Source organism: Neomonachus schauinslandi, chromosome 3 (assembly GCF_002201575.2).
Source record: "Neomonachus schauinslandi chromosome 3, ASM220157v2, whole genome shotgun sequence".
NCBI classification, from domain to species: domain Eukaryota; kingdom Metazoa; phylum Chordata; class Mammalia; order Carnivora; family Phocidae; genus Neomonachus; species Neomonachus schauinslandi.
Window position 1 is genome coordinate 130,926,555 of NC_058405.1, and position 11,364 is coordinate 130,937,918.

At 37.0% G+C, this 11,364-nt stretch overlaps 1 protein-coding gene across 2 annotated transcripts in view; it reads right to left on the reverse strand.

Moving 5' to 3' along the window:
- The window catches only part of ABCB11 (ATP binding cassette subfamily B member 11), an 86,842-nt gene that overhangs the window by 62,939 nt on the left and 12,539 nt on the right, over positions 1-11,364 (reverse strand). For both annotated transcript variants that reach the window (XM_021702735.2, XM_044913323.1), the window contains 2 exons: positions 8,930-8,981; positions 7,501-7,739 (listed from right to left, as the gene is read on the reverse strand). In XM_021702735.2, coding sequence (XP_021558410.2) covers positions 7,501-7,739; positions 8,930-8,981 — 291 coding nt within the window. The remainder of the gene's footprint in view (positions 1-7,500; positions 7,740-8,929; positions 8,982-11,364) is intronic.

Sequence of the window (11,364 nt, forward strand, 5' to 3'; positions counted from 1 at the left end):
TATAATATGTCTTGAAATCAGGTAGACTGTTTCCTCACACTTTATTCTTCTTTTTCAAAGTTGTTTTAGATATTCTAGTTCTTTTGCCTTTTGATATAAATTTTAGAGTTATCTTGTCTATATCTATTAAAATATCTTGCTGAGATTTTGATAGGAATTTTATTATAGCTACATATTAGTTTGGGGGAATTGACATCTTTACTATACTGAATTTTCCAATTCATTGGCAAGGTATGTCTCTCCATCTATTTAGGTCTTTGATTTCTTTCATCAGCATGTTGCATTTTTCAGCATGTAAGTCCTGTACATGTTTTGTTAGATTTACACCTAAATAAATTTTTTGAGCAATTGTAAATGGCATTGTATTTTGTTTTGTTTTGTTTTATTTTATTTTAATTTTTGGCATTATATTTTGAATTTTGGTGCCCACATGTTCAATGCTAGTAGGTAGAAATACCACTAAATTTTGTATGTGTATCTGGTATTTTATGACTTTGCTAAACTCATTTATTTGTTCTAGGATATTTTTGTAGATCCTTTGGAATTTTCTATGTTGACAATAATATCATATCCAAAATAAATGGGTGTATTTCTTCCTTTTAGATTTGTATTTTTTTCATTAAAAATTTTTTGATTGTAATAAAGAACACATAACATAAAATTTACCAACTTAACCATTTTTAAGTGTACAGTTCAGTAGTGTATTAAGTATTAAATCAATATTCTTTTCCTTCCTTATTGTATAAGCTAGAACTTTGAGTACTGTGTTGAATAATAGCAGTGAAAGCATCTATCCTTGCCTTGTTTCCAGTTTTAGGGAGAAAATATTCAATCTTCCACCTTTAAGTATAATGTTAGCCATAGGACTTTTTTGTAGATGTCCTTTTTAAAGTTGAAGAAGTTCCTTTCCGTTCCTAGTTTTCTGAGTTTTTATTATGGATGGATATTGAAATTTTAAATGCTTTTTCTACATCGATAGAGATCATCACGTGGTTTTCTGTATTAACCTGCTAACATGGTGGATTACACTGACTGTTTTTCTTATACTGAACCATGTACACTTCTCTAGAATACACTCTCCTCGGTTATGGTGTATTTCATTGATTTCCTGTTATTTGTTTGTTTATCTTTATTATATCCTCTCATACATTTTCTGTATACATTTCTGTATTTTGCTCTTCTTCTAGGTTCTTGAGTTGGAAGCTTAGATGTTTAATTTGAGATGTTTCCTCTTTTGTAATGTATGCATTTAGTGCTATAAATTTTCCTCTCAGCCCTGTATGAGCTGTGTCCTACAGATTTTTACATTTTCTGTTTTCCTTTTCATCCGGTTCAATTTTTAAAATTTTTCCCCTGAGACTTCATCTTTGACCTATGGATTATTTAGAAGTCTATTGTCTGATTCCCAAGAATTTGGAGGCTTTCCATTATCTCTCGTTTTGATTTCTACTTTGATTCCATTGTGGTCAGAGAATGCACTCTATTATTTCAATTATTTTACATTTGTTGAGGTTTGTTTCATGGCTCAGGGTATGGTCTATCTGTAGGCACTTGAAAAAAATATGTATTATGTGGTTGTTGAGTGAAATGTTCTATAGATGTCAATTAGATCCTGTTGGTTGCTGGTGTTGAGTTCTTCTATATCCTTGATAATTTTATGTCTACCTGTTCTATAAATTGGTGAGAGATGGATATTTCAGGGGTCTTACTATAATTTTGATTTGTCTCTTTTTTCTTTCCATTCTATCAGTTGTTGCTTCACATGTTTTGCAGGTCTGTTGTTTGGTGAGTACACATTTAAGATTGCTGTGTCTTCCTGGCAGATTGACCCTTTTATCACTGTATAATGTCCCTCTTTGTCTCTGGAATTTTCTTTATTCCAAAGTCTATTTTATCTCATATCAGTATAGCCATTTCTGCTTTCTTTTGATTAATGTTCGCATGATAAATCTTTTTCCATTCTTTAGAGAGAGAAAGTGCGAGCAGGAGGAGGGGCAGAGGGAGAGAGAGAAGAAAGTATCTCAAGGAGACTCCCAGCTGAACACAGAGCCCAAGGCCGGGCTCCATCTCATAACCCTGAGATCATGACCTGAGCCAAAACCAAGAGTCAGACGCTTAACCGACTGAGCCACCCAGGCACCCCTCAACTTGCCTATATTTTTTAAAGTGATTTTCTCATAAATAGCATGTAGTTGGATTATCTTAAAACCCATTCTGCCAATCTCTGTCGTATTTAGTATATTTAAATCATTTAAATTTAATATAATTATTGATATGTTAGGGCTCAAGTATAACATTTTATTTTTTGTGTTCTGTTTGTTCTTTCTGTTTTTTATTTTTCTGTTTTCTTCCCCCTGCTTTCTTATGGGCTACTCAAACTTTTAAAAAATTTTTAATTTATTTTATTTAATCTTATTATTTTATTTTAAGTAGGCTCCACGCCTAGCATGGAGCCCAATGCTGGGCTAGAACTCACAACCCTGAGATCAAGACCTGAGCTGAGATCAAGAGTCAGATGCTTAACTGACTGAGCCAGGCAGGCGTCCCTCAAACATTTTTTAGAATTCAATTTTATCTGTAGGGTTTTTGACTGTATCTCTTTGTATAGCTTTTTTAGTGGTTGCTCTAGGAATTCCATTATAGGTATATCACTTATTATAGTCAGCTAGTGTCATTTTACCAGTTTGCACACTAACTCCCAGGGCGCCTGGGTGGCTCAGTCATTAAGCATCTGCCTTCAGCTCAGGTCATGATCCCAGCATCCTGGGATTGAGCCCCGTATCAGGCTCCCTGCTCAGCGGGAAGCCTGCTTCTCCCTCTCCCACTCCCCCTGCTTGTGTTCCCTCTCTTGCTGTCTCTTTCTGTCAAATAAATAAATAATATCTTTAAAAAACAAACAAACAAAACTAACTCCCTTTATATACCCTTACTCTCCCCTGTTAATGTTTTAATTGTCTTTAATATTTCCAAATCACACTCACCTCAAACAGTGTTACAATAGGACCATATCAGACAGTGTTTGCATTTTTGCTTCCACCATCAAACATAATTTAGAAAACTCAGGAGGAGGAGGAAAGTCTATTATATTTACCCATGGTTTTGCTTACCATGTTCTTCCTACTTAATATCCAAGATTTATTTTATTGTTTCCTTTCTGTTCAAAGAACTTCCTTTAGGTAAGTCAGCTGGCAATAAATTCTCTTCATCTCCCTCATCTGAAAATGTCTTGATTTTCTCTTCTACAGGGGTGGTGATGAATGTCCTGACTCTCTGATCTTACCCAAGCAGGTAGGGAGAGAGGTTTCTCATTACATTGGGGGTGGTTGAGGCCTCCACATATTCTTCACTGACACCACAGGAGTTGGGTAGGGGAGAGACACAGCAGGGGCTCACTGATACCTGGCAAAGATGAAAGTCTAGGCCCCCAACTCAACCTTTGCTGGCATGGGTAAGAGTGAGGTTATGTGTGTTTTGTTTTGTTCTGTGGTGTTGGCTTGAGTAGAATAGTTATTGCCTGAAATTCTTCTGTCAGGCTGCCTCTTTGTGGTCTATTATCTAGAGAGAGCAGAATTTTATTGAGTTTTGTGGTCTGTGCTCATTGGTATTTCTAGGTTACAGCTTTCCCAACACCCAATCTAGTACATATGAGGCCTAAAGAAAATCCAAGGAACTCACAACCATGTCATTATTTGGGTCCTGAGATCTCTAACCTTCTTTTATCCACTCTTTTAGACTCAGGTAGGTTAGTTTTATATGTAATGGATTAAATAATCCAATCAAAAAGCAGAGATTGTCAGACTGGATAAATTAAAAAAAAAAAACAAATAAGCTCCAACTATAGGCTGTCTACAGGAGACACATTTTTGATTCAAAAATTTTAACAAGTTGAAAGTAGTATAGAAAAAGATGTGTCATGGTAAAGAGCAACCGTAACAAACCAAGAGTGGCTATACTAATATAAGACAATAAAATAAACTTAAAAAAATTGCTACTAGAAATAAAAATCATTTGGTAATGATAAAAGTGTCAATCTATCGAAAGATTATAGCAATTTTAAGCATATATGCATCTAAAAACAGAGCCCCCAAACACATGAAGCAAAGTGTGACAGATTCAAGGGTAGAAATAGATAGTTCAATGATTAATAGTCAGAGATCACAACTCCATACTTTCAGTATTGGATAGAACAACTAGGAATAGAAGACTTGAATAACACCATAAACCAATTAGACCTAACAGACATCTTTTGAACATTCCATCCAATAATAACAAAATACATATTCCCCAGAAGTGCACATGGAGCATTCTCCAGGATAGACACATGCTAGGCTGTCCTAATTCATGCTACAGTATGATGAACCTTGAAAACATTAAGTTAAAGAAGCCAATCACAAAGGACCACATATTGTGGGATTCCATTTGTATGGAATGTCCAGAATAGGCAAATCTACAGAGCCAGAAAGTAGATTAGTGGTTGTCTAGGGCTGAAGGAGGAATGGGGGAATTGGAGAGTGATAGCTAAGGGGTATGGGTTTCTTTTTGTAGTAATAAAAATGTTCTAAAATTGATTATAGTGGTGGGTGCACAACTCTGTGAAATACTAAAAACCATTGAGTTGTACACCTTAAGTTGGTAAATTTCATGGTATGTGAATTGTGTCTCAATAAAGCTGCTTTAAAAATGTATGGTTTTACAGTGTCTACCTTCAACATAGTGCTTGAATGCATACACTAACTGAACATTGTTAACAAAACAGACTGAAATCCAAGAGAAAATGCAGGCTGGTTTCTACTTGGATGCATTCACATGTGGGGGAAATGAGGAATCAAACTTCTCAATGGCTGCAGTAGGCAGCCTCTAAGGAGCCCCTAATTGTTCTTGTCTCCTGGTATTCACACTGTTGTATGGTCCCTTCCCAGATTATACCAGGGTTGGTTGTGTGACCAATAGAAAATGGCAGCAATTATGGTATGTCACTTCCACAATTAAGTCACAAGACTTTGTGGTTTCCGTTTGAATTTTTACACTTCAATTGGATAAAAGAAAATAAAAAGAAGCTGCATGGTGGTATTTGGACTCTTTGGACTTCCCCTTCAGTCATTTCTCATTCTTTTGCCTTATTATTTGACTATTCGGAGCAAATAAATACTGACAAACTAATCAGGTGGCCTGATGTTCTATAATACTTTTCAGCATTATGCACTGAGAGCCATTTGGAAGGCTTTGCCTAAAAATGCCATCCAGTGGATTACAATTGATATGTAGAGACCAACCAGTGAAATGAAAGAGAAAAACCTGCTCCTACCATTACACATGCATGCTTATGTTGATAAAATCATGGATTAGCCTTGTCCAAGACTAATATACCTAATATAATAGGTGGAGAAATTGTACTTTTAATGATATACTTTTTCCAAGAAAAAAAGTGCAAAAGAGTTGAGTAATTCTGGAGGCTTGTTAACTACTTACAGGTAGCAAAGTGTCTACTCCCTTCTCTTCTGTCCCACCCAAGTCCATTTTCACAGTGATCTTAACTACATAAAAGCCAAACAAATATTTACCCAGAAGTAAAATAGTAGTCATGTCAGAGACCATAATAATTCACAGTTAAAGTATTTAACTCATCAAAGGAGATCCTGGTAAAGAAAAGGCCTGAGAAAGGTGTGGTCTACACAATTCCAGATACTCATATGAAATTTTTAAAAAAAGGACAAATATCCATTTACATGTTCTGTATCATATGAATTCAGCAAAAGCCAATGAGCTTCTGAAAGCCCCTACTTGCTTTGCACTATTTGCTCACCTTCAAGTATATGACCTAGTAAGAACAAATAAAGTGTGAGTAATGGGTAGCCACAGTAAATTCTTTTCTACTGGATGTTAGTGATACAGATGTTAATGGTAGATTCATTCTTTAAATCATCTAATAAATATTTATGAGCACTTGTTATCATAGATATGTCTCAAATTTTGGCCCCTCTAACATTTATTACCAAATTTTAAGGCATAACAGGCTATACTTCCAGGAATTTTCCCTAGAAAATTTTACCTTCATAAACGTTATTAATGATTTGGGTCAATTTACATCATACATAAGTCTGAATGCATTTTTTTCAAAGGGGGAAGTAATTTAACCTTACATTTTGTAGTCGAACTACTCTGTAAAAAACAATTCATTTTTGTCCTGCAACATAAAAGAAAGACTTAAAAGACTGTTATTGACAACAGTAATTCTTTTATACAAACTGTTCTGATCTTACTTCCAAATTTAGAAAAGAACATATATATATACACATATACACACACATATTAGGAAATTTATTTCTAATATTAAGCTTATTGTTTTTTAAAGGGTAATTCTGCACTTTGCATATTGTCTTGTATTTTTCTGTCAAGTACTAACCAGCTGTAACTACATATATATTTGAATGGTCTTTGATTTAATGATGATTTTACTGACTACACCTAAACGCCATGTTGAAGATAAGGACCATGACTCAAGATAACCACTGTATCCTTGAGGCTTACACAAGTTCCTGGTATGTAGTTGGTGTTCAAAAAATTTTGGTTGAATGAGTGAATGAATGGAACACCCTAACAGTAGATAATATTATGACACAGATCGGTGGTTTAGAAGGATTCGTTCATAATCTAAATGAAATATGTAGAAAAATTTTTAAATGAAGGTGAAAAATACAAATTTGCCTAGGGAGCTATTCCAAGTGTCTTTCTAGTCAGGATGTGCCCTGCCCTTGGCTCTTGAACCTGAGTGTGCAGGTTCATACATGCAAATGAGCTTGTTCTGGCCCTGAGGCAGTGTGAGCCAGGCTGCAAAGTTCATGCTGTGACAGTGAGTCAGCACCATGAACAATACGGACTCACTGCTTACAAGGCAGCCTGTTGGGCTTATCACAAAATGAGTAGTAGCACAGTGGGTTCTAGCTAATACAGCGTGGCCCCCTTCTGTTTATAGTGCCACGCCACTCTTCCATAGAAACTCAACTACTGAGACCAAGCAGCCCCTACTCCAAGTGCTGCAGCACACTAATGAATTTCCTATTATAGAAAGAAGGCTGAAGATCAAGTGGACCATTAGCCACAGCCACAGAAGCTAAGAAGCAGAAAGGAGTTAAGGAACTAAAAGCAGTCTTACATGTAAGACATGAGACATAACAAGGACTCAAGTAAAATTCATGGCTTACCTTCCTAGTATACTGGTAGTGTTCATCCTCAAGCCTATAGTCTATCAAGTGCTTAAATTTGGGTGACACATTTAATGGATAATTTCCAATTCTGTTTTTTTGTTAGGATTTAAAAACCTGGTAAGATAGGAAGAACCTCAGGGCAGAGTAATTTGCAGAAATGTGGGTTAAATTTATGTTTCTGTTCACTCTGTGTTGGATATCATTCCAGTTCAGCTAATAAAATCCCATTTACACATTTTGAATTACAATTTAATATATGAGCAAAAAAAGTAAAAAATAAAAAATAGCAGCTTACCCACACTGAGTTCCATTTGTCACATTCTGGTTAAGGGAGCTGTTGATCCATACTATAGTGTTGTTTACACATGCTTTTCCAGGGATCTTGAGTTCTTGTAATTCAGTGTCATATTCGATAAAAACATCTGTCATTGTGCCAAAAATGAGGAGCACGCCTGGATGGGATAGTCCATGGAGAAATGCACATAAACTTCCCACAAACATCAGCCAAATGTCAGTTGTTGAAGAGAATCGAAACTTGAAAAACAAAGGATTCAGAGATCATCTATGGTGAAAAGCAGAAGTAGGACTATTTAATTTTAGTTACTAGATTCTGATAAATAGCATTCAGCACCAAATTTTATGGGAATCATCTTAGTTGAACAGTAGAGTTTTCACTAATTTTATCAAAATAAATGGTATATCGGGGGACCTGGGTGGCCCAGTTGGTTAAGCGTCTGTCTTTGGCTCAGGTCATGATCCCAGGGTCCTGGGATCAAGCCCCACATCAGTCTCTCTGCTTAGTGGGGAGTCTGCTTCTCCCTCTGTCTCTCCCTCTGTGATCTCTCTCGCTTTTGCTCTCTCTCAAATAAATAAATAAAATCTTTTTTAAAAAATAAGTTGTATATCAATTATCTAAAACACTAGACTCTTACATTGCTAGTTTATGTTATTTCTTTCCTAGTCTCTGAATTCATTCTCTTTACCTCAAGAACTGACTTCAGGTCTTAGCCATTGATTCACAACTTCAGTGGGAAGTGGTCACTGGCATTGATGCAATAGCTGTGTAGAAATACTGTGTGAAGCATTCAGCAATAGCATAAATTGTATCCCAGAACTGATATTGACAAACAAGAGTGACTATTAGTGCCTAGAAATGCCTCTACCTTGTGAAAATTTGGGGAAAATACCACACTACAGGATTTCCAAAGATATGTCATAAGGATAAATATACATCATATGATTACTGTGCTGATTTTCTTTACTAAAATAATTATGGGCTTAGTGATTATTTTCCAGGACACTTTTCTAATCTATCAGATAATATTTATGTGTTTAATATTATTTTTTTTATTTATTTATTTAGAGGGGGGAGAGAGAGAGTGGGGAGGGATGGAGGGAGAGGGAGAGAGAGAATCTTAAGCAGGCTCTACACCCAGTGTGGAACCCAACACAGGACTCAGTCTCACAACCTTGAGATCATGACCTGAGCTGAAATCAAGAGTTGGATGCTTAACTGACTGAGACACCCAGGCGCCCCAGGATTTATATTTAATTACCAATATATTCTAACCATTTAGCATGTTATTACATAGACAAAGTTTATGACTGAAAAAGCGAACCCATACTTAAAAACCTGCCAGTGACTGAAGATTTAACACTCCCTCCATGATCTGAACAATTCACAGTTGCAAAATTTATGTCAAAAATCAGCGCAGTTTTATTACCAATTGAAAGAAGCCAACTTGACTGCTGTCACCTTTCCTCTCATCTTGTAACCTGAAGAGAAAAACATGTGGATTTATAGACCATTCTTTCCAAAACAAAGAGAAATTCTCCCTAGGTAAGGATTTTATGAGTCATCCTTTAGTGAGAAATAAAAGTCCCCACTGACAGAAATTCTTGCCAAACCTAGCATCCTAAAAACAAGCGTATTTTTAAGATTTACCTCTTCCAGAGATTTCAGTATAGCTATATCTCATGTTCAGCAGAGATTCAGTGAAGTTTTTCTGAGAGGTACTGAAAGAAAATAAAAAGTGCTCTGTACTCCCAGTTATACTAACATAAAACTGTTGGACCTCAGCCTTGACCCTTAACCTGTTTCTATTTACATTTCATTGTAATGTAAATTGAGGTGGTTGGATTAGCTGATTTAAAGCTTCCTTCTAGCACTTAAAAATTTTACAACTACATTAAATAGTATTGATATGATGGGAAAGTTTTTAAAACTCCCATACTTCCCATAAAATTGTATTTCCTTAGTATTTCTTACTCATTTCATTTCTCATAAAGTTGTATCTAACCCATCTTTGACTGTCTCAACTCCAGGGATCTCTACTTCACCTGAGTCATCCATTCATGGATACACCCTGGACCTTTCTTTCACCAGAAACTACTCTACTCCATTGGCATTCTGGGATGGCCTATGCATCCTGTTTTGTCACTTCCTTCCTCCTTCTACACCTATTTGTCATCTTAGTTGAGGTCTGCAGTCCCTTAAACCCTCATTAATTTACAAATGTTAAAACCCCATCAAGATTGTGCTTTCTTCCCCATGCATCCCAGATCCCACACCAGCCATTTGGACTACATTCTTACCATCATCCTTAATCCTTTTCCCGACTACATCTTTGGAAACTTCATCTCTGCCTCCATGCAGCTGTTTGCCCCGTCCTCCCAAAGCCAGGCTGTGGGGCCTGCTGGAGACAAGCTTTCCATCATGTGAACTGATGCCAACACATGCCATGCCTGACAGTCAGCTGCCCTAAGCTTCCCCTCCAGCTCAGAGTAGAATCCCAAGTCCTTGCTGAGATGCCCAAGGCCCTCCACGGTCTGGCCAATTGGCTCTCTGAACTTGGCTTCTCCTACTGCACTCCAATTCTCAGCACCCGAGCCACTTGGCCTCTTTGCTGACCTTTGTTCAGGTCAAATTTATTCTCACTTCTGACCATTTGCACTTGCTGTTTCCTCTCACCAGAAAGCTCTTTCTTCAGATACCTGCATGACCAACCCCCTCATCTCCTTCAGACTTTCCCTCATAACTCACCTTCTCAATGGGACCTTCCCTGGCCAAAGCCTTTAAAATTTCAACTTTCTCCCCACATCATTCCGTATCTCCATTCCATGTTTGCTTTTTTTTTTTTCTTAGAAAGAAAGTGATAGATTATTACTAGCTACCATGCTATATATTGTATTTATTTATGGTGCATATTATGTCACCCTCACTAAAATGTAAACTCCTCAAGGACAGATGTTTTGACCCATTTTGTTCTTTTCTGTATCCTAAGCCCTTGTAATAGTGCCTGCACCTGGTAGGCACTTAATTAATATTTGTGAAATGAATGGATGAATGAATGAATGAATGAATATTATCTCCAGTCTTAGCTCAATCTACAGCACTGTACTTCATCTGTCTACAGATTGTTCCATTTGCCTCCACAGCTTTCTCAAACTTTCACCATGATCTTCTCATTCTACATTACCACATGTATCAGAAGATGGATTCATCTCCTCTAAAAACTGAAGAATTCACTCAAACTTCCTATTCATCCTCTCATTGCCATTCATCTACACCAACACCTGTTTTCATCTTTTTTCTACCCAGTGAGAAAAGCGTGGTTCTTCTAGGCCCAGGCTGACCCTAGCACTCTACTTACTTAGATTTTCTTATATAATTACTTAGAATTTCCTTTATAACTTCAACCTCTGCCTTCCTACCACCTCTTTCTAGGAATTTGCCTGGTGCCTGCCTTCTGTCTTCTCAGGTTAGACTCTGTCTAGTCCTACATTTATACCAATGTATGATTAACTGACATTTTTATGTGAGAATTTAAACTCTCAAACTAAAGAGAAGTATCTAGTAATTAAATTTTAGGGTTCTTGTATTTGTCTATGGGAAGAATTTGAGGTTTATGGATCTCCCCTGTGCTCATGAAATCATAATTGTTCAACTTTTCCTCTGCCCATTTAGGTTAGAAATTCTGTGGTGTTGGGGCACCTGGGTGGCTCAGTTGGTTAAGCGACTGCCTTCGGCTCAGGTCATGATCCTGGAGTCCCGGGATCGAGTCCCGCATCGGGCTCCCTGCTCGGCAGGGAGCCTGCTTCTGCCTCTGACCCTCCCCCCTCTCATGTGCTCTCTCTCTCTCTCATTCTCTCTGTCTCT